The sequence below is a fragment of the Ornithorhynchus anatinus genome, chromosome 11 (assembly GCF_004115215.2).
Source record: "Ornithorhynchus anatinus isolate Pmale09 chromosome 11, mOrnAna1.pri.v4, whole genome shotgun sequence".
Lineage (NCBI taxonomy): Eukaryota > Metazoa > Chordata > Mammalia > Monotremata > Ornithorhynchidae > Ornithorhynchus > Ornithorhynchus anatinus.
In genome coordinates this window covers 9,572,783-9,594,035 of record NC_041738.1, presented here as the reverse complement: position 1 = coordinate 9,594,035, position 21,253 = coordinate 9,572,783, and the positions used below count along the sequence as shown (strand labels likewise).

Here is a 21,253-nt window from a genome sequence, read left to right as displayed (position 1 = left end):
AATACCATTTAAAAAAAATCTGTGTCTGAGGTCTCATTTTTTTATGGTGAGAGGAGGGCTCAAGTGTAGATTTCCATCTCCTACTCTGCCCTTAAAACAAGGTGAGAGTGAAGAAAAGTCTGCATTTTTTAAATGTATTTATTAAGCGCTTACCATGTGCCAGGCACTGTACGAGGTTGGACACTGTGCATGTCCCCTCATTGGGTTCACAGTCTTAATCCCCTTTTACAGATGAGGTTACTGAGGCACAGAGATTTGAAATGATTTGCCCAAGGTTACACGGCAGACAAGCGGCAGAGCTGGGATTAGAACCCAGGTCCTTCTGGGTCCCAGGTCCATACTTTATCCACTAGACCATGTTCCTTCTAGCATTTCTAAAGCTGCCATCAGATGCCTCTCAAATGGCAACTATTGATATTAGAGAGTAAAGAGCTGTCTCAAGGGCTCAAACTCAACTTCAGTCTTTCTGCATTGGTCTTGTTTGTCAGGACCCAGATTGCTGTGATGGTTGGCGGCAAGTTGACTTGAAACATATTTTTACCAACTTGGGCTATTGTCCTTCGGCTGCTGCACTTAGCTTACATAGAGCAGGAAAGTAAGATGGAAAGTCTCAATTGAACAGGCTGAATTGTTAAGTGGCAAAGGAGGTGCCGGGCTAGGAGAGCAACTAACAGCAATTTGTCTTCAAAGCTCTGGAACGACTGCAATCTGCATAGATCACAAGAGGACCCGTTTAAGTGCCCAAAGCCAAAGCATTAATTTTCTTTCATGGAGGCTTCCAGATTCACATGACATCAGAAGTGCTGACTTCACACTGAAATCCCATTTGAAACGCGTTAGATCCGGGTACAGATTGATTTGTGTATTGATGTAATGGGTCACACCACCCTGTAGCTAGGATAAGGGGCAGAGAGAGATTCGGTAGAGAATTTCCAAAGTCAGGGGATGGAAGCGATGCAGAGAAAGTCCCCCCGCCCCCCTCCCTGCAAAGCAACTAGGTCTGGTGGGGAAAGGAAGGGAAGTGGGGAGACGGGTGGGAGATGTTTTGATCAGTTGATTCCTAGACATGGCCCATAGAGGCTTTTGATGCTTCAGACGATACCTACTTGAGAGCCTCTCACGACCACAGAGATTAATCTCTCTGAACTCCGAAGTGAATCACTGCAGTGGATTTGCTGTCTGGACCGGTTCCAAATGGTAGACTTTTCCTCCGTGGTAACCAATGTGTAGATCAGCTGCTTCTTCCTGCCTCTCCACCCCCTGGTATTTTAGCTTCTCTTTGGGTGGGTGCGGGGGTGGGGGGGGCAGGGGAGGAGAGATAATTGCTGACCGTCTCAGCACAAAGATCAAATGCACTTACCAGTGCTGCATTGACCTCAGTGGTCGGCCCACAAACTGAACATTTATATTATTGGAACGCTCTGCGGTCATTAAGCCAACAACCAGAATGTGGAACACGTGATTCACCACCTTTGGCTCTCCTCTATAGCCAGGCCGTCCCTAAAACGGACACTGAGGTTTTGCCTGCAGAGAAGACAAGTACTACTAATAATAATGGTATTAAGTGCTTACTATGTGTCAAGCACTGTACTAAGCGTGGAGGGTAGATAGAGGATAATCAGGTTGGACCCAGTCCCTGTCTCACATGGGGTTCAGAGTCTATTCAATCAGTGGTATTTCTTGAGCCCTTTGAGTGCTGAGCAATGTACTAAGCACTTTGGAGAATGCAACAGAGTGGTGGGGCATGCTCCCTGCCTGCTATGAATTTACAATCTCCAGTTTTAGAAGGAAGGAAAAAAAACACCAATTATTGGAGATCCATTTTACAGATGAGGAAACTGAGGCCTTCAAGAAGTTGTGACTTGTCTAAGGTCATATAGCAGGCAAGTGGCAGAGCTCGGATCTGTACCCCGAGCCTCTGGCTCTCTGACCTGTGCTTTTTCCATTAGGCCGCGATCCTTTTTTTTTTTTTTTTGGATCAACAAGAGAAAGAGAAGCAGCGTGATCTAGTGGATAGAGCCTGACCTGGGAGTCAGAAGGACCTGCGTTTTAAATCCCAGTTCTGCCACTTACCTGCTGTGTGATCTTGGGCAAGTCACTTCACTTCCCTCTGCCTCAGTTCCCTCCACCGTAAAATAGGGATTAAGACTGTGAACCCCATGTGGGACATGGACTATGTCCAACCTGATTAACTTGTATCCACCCCAGCACTTACTATGGGTCAGGCTTACAGTCCTCACCTTTCTTCTCTCAGGGCCTGTGCTCTCTCCACGCTTCTTCTTGCCAATTCGTCCTATGCAGGGTGAGCTGATATGCAGGAAGGTGGACAGAAGCCTGAGTTCCACCATAGATGGAAATGGCAAAGCAGAGAAACAGACTTTTCATTGCCCTTCTGATCCCATCCCTCAGACCCCCAGTCAAGCCCTCATCCCTTCCTAGCCTGCCCAAGTCCGTTTTGGTACCCATATTCTCCCTCCTCTGTCTCATTGCTTAAAATGATTGAAACGTGCCCACAGTAAACTTAGTGCTCTTGGATTTGCTCCTTTTTCTCCCATCCTCTCTTCCTCCGTCCCACAAGAACATATCTGATTTTTTAAATATATATTTAATGTCTGTCTTCCCCTTTAGGCTATAAACTAATTGTGGGCAGGGAATGGGTCTACCAACTCCGTTACGTTGCAGTCTCCCAAGCGCTTAGTCCAGCGCTCTGCACACAGGAAGTGCTCAGTAAATACGATTGATTGAGGCTGAAGGTGGGAGTTTGTCCCTTTCATCATGCCTCCAGATTTTCAGAGCAGTCCCCTGTGGAGCTCTGAGCACTTCACATGGGTGATCTTGTTTATCCTCTGGGCCCCTGGGAGGGAGCAGTGAGAGGGGGTGGGGCAGTTGGGATTTTTCCCGTGGCACAGATGGAGCATCTTAGGCAGAGAAGGCTGGTCATCCAGTTGAGTGGAAGAACGGGTTTAGAAACCCGGTCACCAGACTCCCCCAGTTCAGTGTTTTCTGTTACACTCCGCTTGCTGTCAGAGGTTGTCCTGATGCCCACTGACTTCCTTTAGCGATTCACACTCCTTTGACTTCTCTCCTCTTCCCCAACCAGGGCGTACCCATCGGCTCTTTGGCTGACTGGATGTACTAATTAATATTCAGTGTGAAAAAGCCCAGTGCCAACATGCCAACACTACCTGAACAGTTAAACAGCCTTTTTCTATTTAAAAAATGGTATTTGTTAAGCGCTTACAGTGTGCCAGGTACTGTGCTAAGCACTGTGGTAGGTACAAGCTAACTAGGTTGGACACAGTCCCTGTCCCACGTGGGGCTCCCAGTCTTAATCCCCATTTTACAGATGAGGCAACGGAGGCACAGATAAGTGAAGTGACCTGCCCAAGGTCACACAGGAGATAAGTGGCAGATTAGAACCCAGGTATTTCTGACTCCCAGGCCCATGCTTTCTCTCCACTAGGCCACATTGCAGGTGCTTGTTGTTGGTCCTGTTATAGGTTGCTGGGGTTTTGAGCCCTAGAAAGCATCGTACAGCTCTCTCCCAAGTGTACTGTGTTCTGCACACAATAAGTGCTCAGTAAGTATGGTTATAAGAGGGTTGGTTTGGGGGATGTGGGGTGGGGAGAGTTGGTGGGTTTCTTTTTTTATGGTATTAAGTGCTGTCTATATGCCAGGCACTGTACTAACTGCTGAAAAGTTGGGGCTTCACATTTTTGCTCTGAAAAAGGGCTGAGAGGGGAGTATGAGATGTGGAGGAAGGAGAGAAGAAGCCAGGTCAGGAAAATAGGACTTGCCTTACGCATCACTGCCTGGCCGCCTCCTGCTGACGGAACACATTTTACACAATACAGCTCTCCTGTTATATGCCAGAGGTGAACATGTTCAGTGTGTCCTTCCAGGCATTTCATCTAGGTCCGGGAGACTTCTGCAGTTCTCACCTTGTCAAAATTTCTCAGGTCTGGCCTGCACCACTGTCTGTTTTTTGATTCAAAAAGGGCAACAGAGGTGTTTGATTAGGAATTGGTCTAGTGCATTATAAGCGGCTGTAATTTCCTTATGTATGAATTTAGATCTCCTGATTTTTTGTGACGTCAGGACTTGGTGGGGAAGGGGAGCGGAAAACCCAGCAGTTGTAGCACTGGGATTTTCCCTCGCTTCCTGATATCAGCTCTAAGTCTTTCTTCTATGCAGCACCTGCTTCCTCCCCTCCTTCCTCTAATCCCCACCCTGTGGCTCCATGTGAAAGGCAGGGTGGCCAGCCGGAAGGAAGGGGGTGGGGGTCCTGGGGCTTTGTGTTGTCCTTTCCTGATCTCCTTCACACCTACCTCCAAAGAAAAGACGTGGGCTGTTTCCACAGGAGGAGAGATGCAGGCATGGGGAGAGGAAATGCGGCTGTCTTTGGCAGTGCAGGGAAATGTGTGTGTCGGTTTGGCAGGGAGGGAGGAAGTTAAAGAGCTTCGAGAACCAGTGGGCATTTTGTATGCAAATACAGAATTTACTAGACGTCATAGTAAGAATTCTTCAAAATATCAATTTCCCATGCAGAATCGTTATATTGGTAGCATTTGGTAAGCGCTTACTCTGTACTGAGCTTACTGTGCTAAGCTCTGGGGTGCATACAAGCTAATGAGGTTGGACACAGTCTCCATCTCTCATGGGACTTGCGGGTATGGAATACGTCTACCAAGCCTGTTATATTGTACTCTCCCAAGTGCTTATTACAATGCTATGCACACAGTAAGCACCCAATTAATGCGATTGATTGGGACTCTCAGTCTGAGTAGGAGGGGGAAAAGGGTATTTAACACTCCCCCCCCCCCCCCCCAATTTATAGATGAGGAAAATGAGGCCCAGTGAAGTCAATTGACTTGCCTGGGGTCACGTAGCAGGCAAGCGGCAGAGTTGGGATTAGAATCCACAGCCTCTGACTCCCAGGGTCATGATCTATTCCCTAGACCACACTGCTTCTCATCAGTTTGGGCCTCAGCTTAGTCCTGGCAAACAGGTACGTGGGGTGGAGGAAGAGTGAGGGAAATGGCCTCTTGGTGTCCCCCATCCATCCTGCCTGTTGACCCTTTTTTTAAAATTGGAATTTAAGCACATTCTATGTACCAGGCACTCTATTAAGTGCTGGGTTAGATGCAAGCTAAACAGGTTGGACACAGACCATGTCCCACGTGGGGCTCACAATCTTCATCCCCATTTTTCAGGTGAGGGAATTGATTCACAGATAAGTGATTTGCCCAAGGTGACACCGCAGACAAGTGGCGGAGCTGGGATTAGAACCCAGGGGTTTCTGACTCAGAGGTCCATGATCTATCCAGACAACCTCGCTGGTTCTCTAACTTGATTCCGGGGGTCGTATCCCCCATGCCTCAGGCCACCCAGCTGCAGCTACCATAGGGCATCCGAGGCGCCCCATCATGGAAGCAGTGGTTGCTGTGTGGAGCCAGCCAGGGGTTGACCTTTCTCTGAATCTACCAAAGGGACCAGTGAGCTGGCCAATTCAGCCTCCTCTCCCCTCCCTGCCCCCTCCATGCCCAGTGCCCCTGGGCAGGGAGGGCCAGGGGGTGGGAGGGTGTGCTGGAGAGGAGCAGCAGAGGGGTTAGGGAGACACCAAGCCTGTGTTGATTGCCCCTCATCCCATAAATAGCTGGAAGTAGGAAAGGAGGGGACGGCCTTATGAAAATACTGAGGAATATTCATTTGGGGGAAATGGCTTCTTCACTAAGAAGCTTTCCTTCAGCATATTGTCATCTTTTGGGGCATCTAAGCGTAGGGCAGTCACAATGGGTTTTCAGAGTCCTCTGATGTCATAGAGGCTGAGTTTCTCCAGACTAACCCAGTGATGATTCCACATTCCTAAAGTCACTGTTTTAGGAAAAGGAATTGATTTCCGAATTCGTCAACTCTGGCCAGTAATGTGTTCCAAGGGCGTCGATGATATCTCGGTTCAGGACTGTAAAAGTGCAGTCACTGTTGCTAGGACCATGACCTTGAATTTTTTTTCTTTCCCCCTCATCTTTGTCCCTTTCCCCAGTACATTGGAATCCAGTGATAAAAGTAAGAGTAGAGCCTTTTCCTCTCTGTTTAGCAAACCCAGCTCTCACTGCTGCACAACATAATCATAAAAACCACAACGTGAAAGCATCAGTCACCTTGTGCAGCAGCAGTCTTTCCCTTCAGAATGGACATTTTTTTTTTATAACATGCCTGAAACTCAGTGGTCTGCGACTCTTCCCAGCACCCCGCTGTTTGGCACATGATTTCTGATCTCGTTGATACATGTATGAGACGCCATCCCCATTTTGTGGCTGGATTTATTCGTTTGTCCATTTAACAGCTAGGCGCTCATTTGGAAATGTTCATCTGGTCTTCTGCAGTTCCATACCAGCATCTTCATCTTTCACAAGGTTTCAGAAAACCTGACTCCTACACCCCTTTCCCTTCATTGTAGTGACCCAGTTAGGCCTGAGTTGGTCATCTAGCAGATGCATAACTCGGAGGAACTCAAATGGGAAGCAGTGTAGATTAGTGGGTAGAGTGCAGGCGTGGGAGTTAAAAGGACTTGAATTCTCATCGTGGCTCCACCACTCGACTGCTGTGTGACCGTGGGCAAGTTACTTGACTTTTTTGTGCTTCAACTACCACATCTGTAAAACAGGGATTTAAGACTGTGAGCCCCATGTGGAAAATGGCCTGTGTCCAACCTGATTAGTTTGTAACTACCCCAGCATTTAGTACAGTGCCTGGCACATAGTAAAGGCTTCTCAAATACCTAATTTTTCCTTTTCAATCTGTGGCCATCCAAATGTCACAGATGGTGCCATTTCCCCTTCAGTTCTTCCTTGACTTGGCCTGTTGGGCACACTGGACTTTCTAAACATGCCTTACCCAATTTCACTTATTCACGGTCCCATTTTTCTCTCAGTGAATAAAGATTTCCACTATTTGTCCCCGTCACTAATTCTCACCATTAAATTTGGACTGGTTTCTGCCTTACGACATTTGACAGAAATGGGCTGTGCAGATCTCTGAAAATAAATTTCAAGTGAGGTCATGTGTTGTCGCAGATCGGCATAGAAGAGCCTGCAAGACTCAGATCTGAGTCGCAGTGAAAGAGACCGGGAGAGATATGATGGGAAGCATGCCGCATGGCCTAATGGCAAGAGCACAGGCCTGGGAGTCAGAGACTTGGGTTCTAGTCCCGGCTCTGCCACTTGTCTGTTGTGTGACCTTAGGCAAGTCACTTAACTTTTCCATGTCTGTTTCCTCATCTGTAAAATAGGGTTTAAGACCATAAGTTCCATGTGGGACAGGGGCTGTATCCAACCTGATGATATTGTTTCTACCCCAGCACTTAGTATAATGCCTGACACATAGTAAATGCTTGACAAATACCACAATTATTATAGACATTATTATCACTTTTCTCAACTTTAAAGTGGGGTTTCAACCCCTGTCTCCCTCCTACTTAGATTGTGAACCTCATGTGGGGCGGGACTGTGTCCGACATGATTACTCTGTATCTACCCCAGTGCTTAGAACATTATTGAACATATAGTAAGCATTTAACAAGCACCAGAGGTGAATTATCAATCAGTGGTATTTATTGAGCACTTACTATGTGCAGAGCACTGTACTAAGCACTTGGAAGGGTTCAACACACAATAGAATCTGCGGACCCGTTCTCTGCCCATTATCAAACCTGAGGGAAGAATGGCTTTTGGGAGCTAGGAATAGCAGTTTGAGGAAGAGCTTTGGAGATGTTGGCAAGTAGCTGGATGGGCCATTGAGAGACGCCGTATGACCTAAGAATCCTGAGGGAAAGCCTCTTCCCCCAAAGAAAACCTTTCCTCCTTCCCTGGACCCCCTGGCTCCCAGGAGGGATTGGGGAGGAAAAGAGGCACCCCCAAAGCACTGTGGCTGAAGACCCTTATTGCAGTCAGGGCCTGAAGCCCCACAGGGAGGATCCTTTCAATCAATCAGTGCTATTTGCTGAGCACTTAATTCTTTGTTGAGCACTATGCCAAGTGCTTGGGAGAGGACAGAGTTGCAAGACACCTTAAGGGCCCTTCAGTGGCTGGGAAACTGGGGCAAGCCACCCCCTTAACAGGGTTGAGAGAGAACATTGTTTGCTCTGCTTCTCACTCCCCCGCTTCAAAGCCTTATTGAAGACACATATCCTCCCAGAGACCTTCCCTTACTAAGCCCTCCTTTCCTCTTCTCTCACTCCCTTCAGCATTGCCCTGAGTTGCTTCCTTTATTCATCCCCCCTCCCAGCCCCACAGCATTTATGTACATATTAATTTAAATTAATGTCTGTCTCCCCCTCTAGACGGTAAGCTTGTGGAGAGGAAATGTGTCCATTTATTATTGTATTATAGTCTCTCAAGCACCTAGTACAGTGCTGTGCACACAGTAAGCACTTAAATATGAATGACAGTCTCAGCAAATTCCTGAGTACCCCCTGTTAATCTGCATTCACACATTGGAGCACTTGCTGTTTGCCAAGCACCACTCTGGAAGCTAAAGACATGGTCCCTGCCCTTAAAGAGCTTCCAATTGAATCTTAACCAGCTTTCTTGTTACCTCTAGGTGGCTTCTGTAGTACAGTAACAGTAAGCACTTAGTACAGTGCTCTGCATACAGTAATCACTTAATAAATACTGTCTATAGTATGGTTAGTACCTTGGGAAAAAGCCTGCCCAGTGATAACTTTTTGGTTTTCTCCAATTTCCTTGTATGGCCAAGTTAAGTGTAGGCTTCTTGTTTCAGTAGCTATAAGTCTGTTGATTTGTTTCTCCAGAATGGTTTGAAGTGGGGATTAGATTTTTGTGACTTGAATATCAAGCTCCAGATGTTCAGTGTAAGAAGATACCATACTTTCTTCCATTCAGATGGCAGACCAAGAAGGTTTGGATCTAAAATTCCAACCGAGGTTGCTTCATTAGGGCTGCCTTAATTAGTGTCCCCAGTTGGTCACGGGGGACTCTGAGTGCTGAATTGAGGAGCTAACTGGGAAATAAATTGGGGAATTAGGAAAGCTGAGAGAGTTAACCTATCTTGTGGTCTGGGTAACTCTTGAGAGTGGGCAAAGACAGGAAGTCCAGGGTACTAAGGGGCTGGGAATCGATCAGTCGTATTGACTGAGTGCTTACTTTATGTGAAGCTCTTTACTAAGCGCTTGGGAAAGGACAAGATTAAGCCCCCCTTTTCCTCAGCTCCCCCTCCCTTCCACTCCCTTTGCTCCCCCCCCCCCCCGGTCCCACAACACTTATGTATATATGTATATATCTATAATTCTATTTATATTGATGTCTGTTTATTTTTGATGTCTCTCCTCTTCTAGACTCTAAACCCGGTGTGGGCAGGGATTGTCTCTCTTTAGTACTGAACTGTACTGTCCAAGCACTTAGTACAGTGCTCTGCACACAGTAAGGGCTCAGTAAAGGAATGAATGAATAACAGTATAATAAGGCTGGTAGACACGTTCCCTGACGGGATTTCTTGGCCCTCCCTTCCCCCTTCATAGCTGGCAGTCCACCATTCTCCCCATCTTCAAAACCTTTTTAAAATCCTATCTCCTCCAAGAGGCCTTCCGTGACTAGCCCTTTAATTCCCCTATCTGGCCTCCCTTCTCTGTGGACTGTGCATTTGTCTGGGTACCCCTTAAGCACTTGAAAACTCACCCAACCCCTCGGTACTTATGTAAATACACTTATGCTCTATTACTTCGCCTGTCGTAATTTATTTTATTGTTTTTCGCTCCCTGGAGGGAATGCATCTGCTAACTCTGTTGTGTTGTACTTTCCCAAGTACTTAGTACAGTGCTCTGCACACAGTAAGAGCTCAATAAATGCCATTGATTGACTGTGGCAGGGCTGTGGTTGAATCCTATGATAGATACTAAACCTCAAGTCACTTGAATTTGCCTAGTTTTAGAGAGTCGGTACTTGTTGGACTCTGGAATGGATCCATGTTAATAACTTAGCCTGCGTGCCTCATGTGGGACGGGGACTGTGTCCAACGTGATTAACTTGTGAGAAGCAGCGTGGCCCAGTGGAAAGAGCCTGGGCTTGGGAATCAGAGGTTAGGGGTTTGAATCCTGATTCTGCCACTTGCCAGCTGTGTGACTTTGGGCAAGTCACTTAACTTCTCTGTGCCTCAGTTACCTCATCTGTAAAATGGGGATTAAAAACTGAGCCCCACATGGGACAACCTGATCACCTTGATCCCCCCGGTGCTTAGAACAGTGCTTTGCACATAGTAAGCGCTCAACAAATACCAACATTATTATTAACTTGTAGCTACCCCAGCACTTAGAACAGTGCTTGACACAAAGTAAGCACTTAACAAATACTGTAACAAGCAATAATAATAAACAAGCTTCCCCCTCTACCTTTCTTTTCCTTGCAGGCCCTCGCAGCTAATGCCGGAACTGGATTTGCTGTGGCCGAGCCTCAGGTCGCCATGTTCTGTGGCAGATTGAATATGCACGTGAACATCCAGACCGGGAAATGGGAACCAGACACTACAGGAACCAAGAGCTGCTTTAGAACAAAAGAAGAAGTTCTCCAGTACTGTCAGGAGGTAAGGTCATCAGTGGGTTGGTTTTGATTTGGACGTGGAAATTTTCTTGATGTTCCTTGCTAGCTTTTCTTTCATAACGTACAGGCGGCTGGGGGCCTGAATGGTTTCATTGTAGAAGTGACCATTTTAGAATGGCTAATGATGATACCTCTCTCTCACCCTTTATCAAGCTTTGGGGATGGTTTCTCCATCCCCTCTCTGCCATCCCTAAAGGCTAGCAGGATCCACTCTCTGGGAGCAAGGAATTCCATTTGGGGAGTCGGGTTCCTGGACCCTCTGTGAGGTTGGCCAGGAGCCTGGCAACCCTGAATGTGAGCCCAGGCCTGGACCGCCCGCAGCTCCTGTCCCTCAAAGCACTACTGCCATAAGGGTTCTCCTGGTTGATGAGGGAGTAGGCTAACTGATAAAGGGAATGGAGTTAGTTGTCCCAGCCCCTCAACTCAGTTCCGCTTAAAGTCGAGATCAGGACCAACTGTGAACCTAGAAAAACCCTGCTGCTCAGGACCTGGACTAGAAGAAAAGACTCCTTAAGTGTTCTGACATCTCACCAAAACCTGTATACCGGGGTAGGGGAGGAGGAGAAAATGAGAAAGCCAGACCTCAGTCGTGGGTGTGGTTATTTCAGCACAGTTCCCATCTCAGAAACCTTTTAGTTCAGGAAATTACAGTCCTGCCTGTCAGAGGTTGAAGTGGAACAAAAATCTAATGGATTTGTTTTGAGCTACAAGACTGTTGTATTTCTATTCGAGCCCTCCAATAAAAAGGCTGTTTGCCTTTGTGCTCTTCCTGCAGTTCTTTGGTCTGTCTCCCGTCCTTCCAACCGAGATGTTGCTGCATAGGGTTAGTACGAGCCTGTTGGACTTTGTGCCATCGGCCCTTATGTTTGCTTTTGTTTCTGTTGGCAGATGTATCCAGAGCTTCAGATCACCAATGTGGTGGAAGCCAACCAGCCAGTCAGCATTGACAACTGGTGCAAGAAGGGCAAGAAACAGTGCAAGGGCCACTCTCTTATCGTCATGCCCTTCAAGTGCCTCGGTAAGGACACTTGAACTCCGCAGCTGGCTCCCAGCTGAGCACCGCCCCTCCACCACACACACACAAAAACCTCCCCCCAACCTGGTATCAAAGTCCTGGTTATCTTGATGAGGTCAGGGCAGCCCCATTCTTTGGCAAGACATAGACTGCCTGAGTTATGGGGAGCCTTTTTTGCTCATCGATTCAACTAACTGCCTCCTGGCTTTTCTTGGGGACCACCCATTCCCCTGCAGTTTTTTTGCTGCCATCATAGCAATCCCCAAATTCACTGATTGAGAGGCATGGTAGGACAGAGCTGAATAGTGTTGAGGCTAACTAATAACGATAATATAATATGTTATGCACTTACCATGTGCCCAACGCTGTACTAACCGCTGTGGTAGATGCAGGATAATCAGGTTGAATATAGTTCCTGTTCCCCATGGGGCTCACAGTGTAAGAAGGGTGGGAGTAGGATTTAATCCCCATTTTTCAAATGAGGAAACTGAGGCACAGAGAAGTTAGTGACTGGTCCCAGGTCCTCTGACTCCCAGGCCAATGCTCTTTCATTAGGTCAAACTTTGCCCTGCCTATCTTGATTGAGTCATCACATACAACAAGCCTAGAATATTTCAGAAAAAGCTTTGACCTTGGAAGCATGGGATGGTGCAATAGTGTATGGACAGACTGAAATATCTGTACCAGGCAGGGAAAGCACAGAGGAGGGTTAGCCCTAAAGATATGATGCAGCCCTTAATATTTTTAGATTGTGAGTCCCCTCCCCAAGGGCCAGAAACCGTGACTAATTCCCACCCATGTATTCTTTCCCAGCATTTAATTTAGTGATGTACACATAGTAAACAGAAACAGAGTGGTTTAGTGGAAAGAGCACGGGCACGGGAGTCAAAGAACCTGGGTTCTAATCCCGACTCCTCCAACTGTCTGTGCTATAACTTTGGGCAAGTCACTTAACTTCTCTGTGCCTATTTCCTCATCTCTAAAATGGGGATTCAGTCCCTGTTCTCCCTGCTACTTTGACTTAGAACCCCGTGAAATAGGGACTGTTTCTAACCTGATTGATTTGTATCTATTCCGGTGTTTGACACAGTGCTTGACACATTGTAAGTGTTTAACAAATACATTTTAATCAATCTGTGGTATTTATTGAATATTTACTCTGTGCAGAACACTGTACTAAGCGCTTGGGAGAGTGCAGTACAACCAAGATGGTAAAGTACCCTGCCCACACCGAGCTTATGGTCTAGAGGAAAAAAACCTGTTTCCCCCAAGACTCAACATGGAAACCAGTTATCCTAGTTCAGCCTGTCCAAGAACACCCCTCCTTCTGCCCCCGGTTTCTCCTGATCTATCCTTTAACCATCCACTCCAACAGTGCTCTTGGACTTCCTGTCCTTTCTGGCCTCCCACTGGCTGGTGACTGCCAAGTCTGCCACCACCTATGCATTGCTGGGACACCGACCCCATCGTCTGCCCAAGTCCCTGCCACGCCTTCAGTTTCCCGCCCTCCCTGGTTTGGGAAGGCTGGAGGAATGTATTTGTCTACATTTTTGATGAATAGTCTACCCTAGACCATCCAACCTAGGTTTGACTTCTGTTGTGCAGTCAGTCAGTGATGTTTATTGAGCGTTTACTGTCTGCAGAGCGCCGTACTACACTTTTATGCAGTTCAACACACTGCCTCCCCACTCTCCACCATGAAATACTATAATTAAGGACTTACCCTGTAATAATGATGATGATGATCTTTGTTAAGCACTTACTATGTGCTGAGCACTGTTCTAAGCTCTGGATAATCACTGTGGTATTAAGTGTTTACTCTGTACCCAACACTATACTAAGCACTAGGGTAGATACAAGACAATCAGGTCAGACACAGTCCCTGTCCCACACAGGGTTTACAATCTAAGTCGGAAGGAGCACGGGTATTTCATCTCTGTTTTACAGATGAGGAAACTCTAGAGTACTGAAGTCAAATGACTTGCCTAAGATCACACAGCAAGGAAATGGGGGAGCCGCGATTATGAGTCAGTCAGTGGTATTTAAGTACTTACCGTGTTCAGAGCACTGTACTAAGTATTTGGAAGAATCCAGGTCTTCTGGCACCCAGGCCCCTGCTATTTCCACTAGGTTCCTCATCTTCCCTCTCCCCCCTAAAAAAAAAAAATTATCCAGAACTGCTGAGCTAACTGGGGAAGAAAAGGAGCTCTGGGCTAATTCTTCCAATGCCAATGCTTGAAAAACTTTGACTCGAGGCAGGGGAGTTGGTTTGAAATCAGTAGAACCGAAATTGTGTTTGATCGGAGCAGTTTTCTCACCGGGTGGTCACAGTTCCCTCACCCCGCAGCCACACCTTTCATCAAGTCCTTGGCAAATCATCAGGCGCTTCCCACTCCTGCTTTCCTCCAACAAATTTGCGCCAACATCTGTAGATGGGATTTAATCCCCCAAGAGCCATTTCTCCTCTTGCAGCTTTTCAATTGACTTCAAAAGCTGCACCTGGAGAGACTTGTCTTAGACAGACTGAAGTAGGGAGAGGATGGCTTTGAGGACTGTGAACACTCAGGCTGAAGAGGGCCGGGGACTTGTACAGTTAACGCGCTTTTAATAAGACAGCTCTCCATCCTTGACACTGCACCAGAACAATGATGCGCCCGCTGTAACTCTGCGCTTGCTTCGCGGCGGCAATTAAGAGCCACCCTACCACAGAAACCTTTTAACAGCCTTCTCTGTTTGCCAAATGTGTGACTTTTCAGAGTTACAAATTATAGATCCGGTGGGTAAGCCAACTCGACATTATTGATGATCCGTGAGATTGGTTAAAAAAAAAAAAGAGTACCTTGTTGGGGAAATGAACATTTATCACGTGGCTAGCTTTAGTGCTCCTTTTATAGATACCGTGGATATGTTGTGTTGAATTTTTTTTTCTTTTTTTCAAATGGGAGGATTTGAGGACTTGGTTTTAAGGGCTGTATTCCTTCACTTTCCTCCCAAGCCACAGGCCCAGGAAGCGGGAGAATTGGGTCCAAGTCCCAGCTCTACCTTTGGACCCCAGTTACTTAAGTGCCCTGGGCCTCCACTTCTCTATCTGTCAAATGGGTATAAGATACCTGCTCTCCCCATCTCTTTGGTCATGGGTCAGGAACTGTGTTGATCTGATTACTGTGCATTGCTCATTCACCTTCCAAAACCTTGGGCCAGCCCTGAGCGTAGTTTTGTTTTCATCGGGACTCCATCAGTACCATTGATCACTTGGCTCACCTATGAATTGTTCGTTGCACTTGGTCGAAGGCCTGATCAGAATTATTGGCAGATTCAGACTGGAATTGGGTAGCAGCTGAAAATCAGTCAATCAGTGGTATTTATTGAGTGCTTATTGCATGCAGACCACTGCACTGAACGTTTGGGAAGGTACCATCCTATAGTTGGTAGACATGACCCCTGCCCATAAGATGCTCACAGTCTTCAGGGGGAGGTAGATGTTAAAATACGGATAAGGGAAATAATAGAGTGGAAATTGAATCCTACTATTCCCCTCCCAAATTGCCCTCACTTCCTCCTAAGGTGCTAGTAATTGCCTGCTGGTGAACTATAAAGTAAACAAGGGAATGATCAAAGCTTGGTGAAGTGTGAAAAGGCAAGCTACTGATTGCTCATACAGCGCCTGAGAAAGGAGTGATCTGTGGGGAGAGGGTCATGTGGAGGGGACAGGGCGGCAGCAAGCACCAGCCAGCAATATTTTCAAGGACTTGTCCAAAAGCTGCTTCAAAATGATAATAGCTCAAGTGGCTTCAGGGCCAGTTTGGCATCCTGCCTCCTAGGACTGTGTAAAATATCTGGACTAACTGTCAGCCAAGTCAGACCCGACCCCCAGGCGGCTGCAGCATAAATTTCAGCACCTGTACACCCCGTCCCTGATGCCGTCAAGCCTTCCTGTTCCCGAGCAAGGGCCCTTGTCACGAGGGCAGTTGAAAAAATTTAAAAAAAAATCCCATCTGCAGCTTAGAATTGGCCTTCTCTCTCAGAAAACTGCTGCCCGAGGGCTTGGTCGTACCTGTAGAGGGTGAACGTTCCACCAGGTGGGAACTTCCCCGGAGGGCATGTGTTTGCTCAAAGTTATTGGACAGGGGACTACAGTAGCTGCTCCTGGGGCTGTGTACTGCCCCCCCCCCCGTGGGTGGGCGGGCAGACGGTATCCCTCCTCCTCCCCTCCCCGCCAAGCTGCTGCCACAGCCATCCAAGGCTGCTGCCTTGTTATTGGTCCTGGGAGAGCCTCTCCCACTGCCTATAGATGATATATTAGTTTGTGAATTCATCTTAATGTCTGTTTCCCCCTGTGACTGTAAGCTTGTGGGCAGGAAACGTGTCTACCAACTCTGTACTCTCCCAAGCGCTTAGTACAGTGCTCTGCGTGCAGTAAGCTCTCAGTATATGCCATTGAAGTGGAAGGCGTGGGCCCTGTGGTTTCCTGCTTTGGGCTAAGACCTCCTCCACCTTCCTCCTGGAGTTAGAGCTGTAAGGCGTAAAAATCCAGGCTGGAAAAAAGTCTGTGCTTTCCAGTCTGTTCAGTTGGGTAGAGGAGCAGTGTAGCCTAGGGAAAGGAGCATGGGTAAAGTCCAAAATGGTTAAAGTTCTGGCCCCAGCATGAGCCTGGGAATCAGAGGACCTGGGTTCTAATCCTGAATTATCAATTACTTGCTGCATGACTGCGGGCCAGTCACTTCACTTCTCTTCCTCAGTTCCCTCACCTGCAAAATGGGGATTCAGTACCTGTTCTCCTTTCTATTTAGACTGTGAGCCCCATGTGGGCCCTGATTATCCTGTATCGACCCGAGCACTTAGTACAGTCCTTGGCATATAGGAAGCATTTAACAAATGCCATTATTATTGTCATTACTGATACTGTTATTAGTATTACTACTTCCTTAGGACTTTCCAGCAGCACTGGTAGCAGGACAGCCCCAGGAGAAATGAGCTAGTGTATCCCTGCTCCAGGTAAAGGTGCCAATCATTTTTTGGAACATTTACTGTGTGCAAAGCACTGTACTAAGCGCTTGGGAGAGTGCAGTGGGTACTGAGGCCCAGTGAAGTGACCTGCCCAAGGACACTGCAGAGAAGTGGCGGAGCTGGGTTTAGAACCCACGTCTCCGACTCCCACATGTGTGCTGTGTGACCTTGGGCAAGTCACTTCACTTCTGGGCCTCAGTTACCTCATCTGTAAAATGGGGATCAAGACTGTGAGCCCATGTCAGACAGGGACCGTGTCCAACCTGATTACCTTATATTTATTCCATTGCCTAGAACAGTGCTTCGCATATAGTAAGCGGTTAATAAATACCACTATTATTATTTTTGGTTTGGTCAGAATGGGTGTGGAGCCACCCGCATGTTAAGGACGGCAGGTAGAAACTACTTCTGTTGGAATCAATCAGTGGTATTTATTGACTGCTTATTATATGCAGAGCACTGTACTAAGTGATTGGGAAAGCACAACAAAACAGTTGGTAGATATGTTGCCTGATCACAAGGAGTATTCCAGTCTAGAGGCAGCAGACAAAAGATTAGTTGGCAGAACAAAGTTTAAAATTTATGATCTCTCTTGTGAGGGTTTAAATTAGTTTGACCTGTGTTAGTCTTCAGCTAAGAACTAATTATTCCCAACCTTAGTCTCGAACTTGAAACTGAATGTGTCTGCCTAGAATTGAGATTGGTCATGAAATGGGTATTCTCTAAAATCGTGTATTCAGCACCAACCTCTGTCACTCCATCTTTTCTGACTCTCCTAGGTTAGCTGCAGCTGTTTCTGTGGGTGGCTGAACATTAGTTTGTAAATTGATATAATTTGGGATCTATTTCACAATTATCCCCCAAACTCAAGGAGGCCAGTTACTTTGGCCAGAGGGCCTCTCACCAGAGACACCAACTTCTCAATGACCTCTTCGGGGAGGGGGTGGGAAGAGAGAGGGGAGCAGAAATTTTAGGGAAGGTGTTCTGGGGATGAACTTCAAAGAACTAATAGGCCAGAAAAACTGCCATTTTTGATGATTTTAGCCCTGATTTGTCAGGAAATCAGAGGCTTGGAACAAACAAGTCTAGGAGTCTAACTCATAAAACAGTGGGGACCATCAGCCCCTCCCTCCTTTTAATGGTACTTGTTAAGGGCTTATCTGCTAATCACTGTAGTAGATACCAAGATGATCAGATTGTCCCTGTCCCACAGGCGGTTCACAGTCTCCGGGGAAGGGAGAACATGTATTTTATCCACATTTTAACTGGTGAGAAAACTGAGGCTCAGTGAGGTGACTTGCCCAAAGTCCCACAGGAGACAAGTGGAGGCATTAGAACAACCCAGTTCCTCTGCTTCCCAGACAGGTTGTCTGTTCACCAGACCATGAACCTCCATGAGTTAGGTCAGCACTGGCATGGTTTTCCTCAATGTAGTAGTGGCTGTGAGGGTGACTACATGCCCTGCTGATTACCCCTGCTTAGTATGGGAGTTGACTGGTTCTGATCATGCTTCACTCTCTTTTTTTTTTCCAGTGGGAGAGTTTGTAAGTGATGTTCTGTTGGTTCCTGAGAAGTGCAGGTTTTTCCACAAAGAGCGGTTGGAAGTGTGTGAGTCTCATCAGCATTGGCATACAGTGGCCACAGAGGTAAGAATCGATGCAGAACCAGGATTGATAGGGTAGGGTGGGAAGAGGGGATCCGGAAGAGTAAACCGTGTTACTAAATACCCATTCAAGGGGGAAGTTGATTGTCAAAAATAGGGGTAGAGATGAGTTCAAATAACTACCAAACCAGCTCTAAGATGGGCACATTGCCACTGTGGTGGGTGGGGAAACATGCCTACCAGTTTTGTTATATTGTACTCTCCCCAGTGCTTAATGCTGTGCTCTGCACATAGTAAACACTCAATAAATATTGTTGATTGCCAGGAGAATCAGCATATTTAGTGGAAAGAACACAGGCCTGGGAGGCAGACAATCTGGGTTCTAATCCCGGCTCTGCCCCTTGACTGCCGGGTGACCTTAAGCAAGTCACTTCACTTCTGGGCCTCCACTTCCTCATCTATATAATGGGGATTCAATACCGTTTGCCCTCCGTCTTAAACAGAGAGCCCATTGTGGGACAAGAACAGTGTCCATCCTGATTATTCTACCCCATGGCTCAGTAAATAGCAAACACTTAACAGATGGCACTATTGTTGTAGTCATTGTTATCATCATCATTATTACCCTAGTGAGGGATCTGAACCCATTGTGACTTTGCAAGAAGACTTCTGAGAGAGGTGATAAGTTAGCAGATTTCAACGGTATACTCTTTTGGAGGTGGTTACAGTCACCCCAACCCTTACCTTGTACTCTTGTACTTGAAGTTTCAAATGAAGTAGAAAATTTGAAAGGAAAGTTATCCTTTCTTGTTTACAGACCTCAGCAGTCAACATGTGTCAGGAAACGTGTAGGTGGCAGGGAGAAAGGGAGCCCAGTGTCTCCTGAGTTGCCTTTCAGCTGCTCTTACGTCCTCTAGACTGTAAGCTCATTGTTGGCAGGGAATGTCTGTCTACTGTATAGTTGTATACAGTATAGTACTCTTCCAAGCACTGAGTACAGTGCTCTGCATACAGAAAGTGCTCAATAAATACGATTGATTGATTGACTGATTTCAGCCTTGGCTGGTAGAAGCTTGGCTTGCCCTCTGGAACCCTGTTATGGGTTATCTATATCAAATCCCATCCAGAATCTTCCGATTTTTTTTTGTCACTTTCTGCAAAGTAAATAATGCAAGGCAACCCTGACTCTTGGTTCATAGATTGCGTTAACAGTTTGCTGAAGGAAATTCCCTTTTTCCCCCGTACTCTGTCTCGTCAACTCTGATGTGGCTCCTGGGTTGATTCAGGCTAGAGTAAATAGATTAGCGTCAACATGCCTGCCCCGCGATGTGTTCTCAGAAAGTTCACGACTCACCCCCGATATCCAGTGCTTGGCAATCTTTTGTTTGGGCCAGCCAGGTCTGCTACTCCCTTCTCCCCATCCCTCCATTCTGACCTCCATTCAGAGCAGATTTAATGATTACTGCGTATTTTGGTCAATGATAATAATAATTGTGGAATTTAAGCTATGTGCCAAGCACTGAACTAAGCACTGGGTTAGAAACAAGATAATCGGGTCCAATATGAGTTTCCCATTCTGAGTGGGAGGGAGAACAAGTATTGAATCCCCATTTTGCAGATGAGGGAATTGTGGCCCCGAGAAGTTAAATAATTTGCCCAAGGTCACACGGCTGGTAAGCAGCGGAGCCGGGATTGAACCAAGGACCCCTGACTCCCAGGCCTGTTCTCCTTCCACTAGACCAAGCTGCTTCTACATCTATTTGGTCACTGGCTCGTTTGAGGGGTTTTCAAAGGAAGATGATGGGTTGAGTTTAAAGATATGGGAGAAGTCTGTTATGTTCGAGCCAACTCTATTGTGTCGGGGGGTGATGTGTAGAACCACGGTATTTGGAAATAAACACTATTTTGGTGGGGTTGGGGGAGATATTTGGGGAAAAGGCATGTCTGGCTTAACCTCACTGGGCCTTCCCCTTTGGTCTCACTTCCCTTCAGGCGTGTTTGACCCAGGGCATGACCCTGCATAGTTACGGCATGCTGCTGCCTTGTGGTGTGGACCGGTTCCATGGCACAGAGTACGTGTGCTGTCCCCAGACCAAGACCGTCGACACCGCCCTCTCGAGGGAGGAAGAGGAGGAGGAGGAGGACGACGACGACGATGACGACGAGCAGGGCGAAGATGAAGATTACGATCTTTATAAAAGGTAAACCTCTGTTCCCACATTAGCCCTGCCTGAGCAGGAACTGATGTTCCTCTGCAATCAGTCAGATTTATTGAGCGCTTATTTTGTGCCGAGCACTGAACTAAGCGCTTGGGAGAGGACATAGAATTAGCAGACACATTCCTGCCCATAACGAGCTGACAGCTTGCAGAGGTGCCGCGCCAGCCCTTCAGTCTCCGAGGAGGGCACGTCCTTTCCTGAGATCGAGTTCTTTCCCGCAGCTTTGCGGTCCCGGTTTAAGCCAGCGAGCATTCCTCTCTGGCTGGTCCCTCAGCCCTCTTGGCTCCTGTCGTATTTACCTTGCTCCAGGCCAAAATATTACTACTCCCGTTGACATTGCAGGTGTGGCTGGTAAAAGTTCAACAAACAGCACCCTCTTTTTTAGAGTGGGGGGAAAAAATTCCTTTCCTCTCCCAGACTGTTTTGACTGAAGAAAAAGGGCATTGTTTTCTGCAGTGAAGCTTAGAGGGCTAGCATTGACCTGTCTTTCTCATTGTGGTACCGTAGCGAATTTCCTACCGAGGCAGATGTAGAAGACTTTACAGAAGCAACCATTGAAGAGGATGAAGAGGAAGAGGACGAAGAAGGGGAGGAGGAGGAAGAAGTGGTGGAAGATCGCGATTACTACTATGATAGCTATAAAGTGGATGACTACAATGAAGAGACCCCGACAGAGCCCGGCAATGACAGGACCGTCTCTGACAAGGAAATCAGCCACGATGCGAAAGGTAACTAGCCCCAGGCTCCCTTTGGTGTGTGAGCTGTGGTTTAAGATTTCAAATCCAGGTGGATGGGC

The 21,253-nt window shown here is 47.1% G+C and overlaps 1 protein-coding gene across 4 annotated transcripts in view; it reads left to right on the top strand.

Annotated features, from left to right (window-relative positions):
• APLP2 (amyloid beta precursor like protein 2) overlaps positions 1 to 21,253 on the top strand; it is a 76,646-nt gene that overhangs the window by 32,175 nt on the left and 23,218 nt on the right. For all 4 annotated transcript variants that reach the window (XM_029074573.2, XM_029074576.2, XM_029074575.2 and 1 more), the window contains exons 2-6: positions 10,423 to 10,596; positions 11,502 to 11,631; positions 18,169 to 18,281; positions 20,231 to 20,439; positions 20,965 to 21,185. In XM_029074573.2, the coding sequence (XP_028930406.1) occupies positions 10,423 to 10,596; positions 11,502 to 11,631; positions 18,169 to 18,281; positions 20,231 to 20,439; positions 20,965 to 21,185 (847 nt within the window). The remainder of the gene's footprint in view (positions 1 to 10,422; positions 10,597 to 11,501; positions 11,632 to 18,168; positions 18,282 to 20,230; positions 20,440 to 20,964; positions 21,186 to 21,253) is intronic.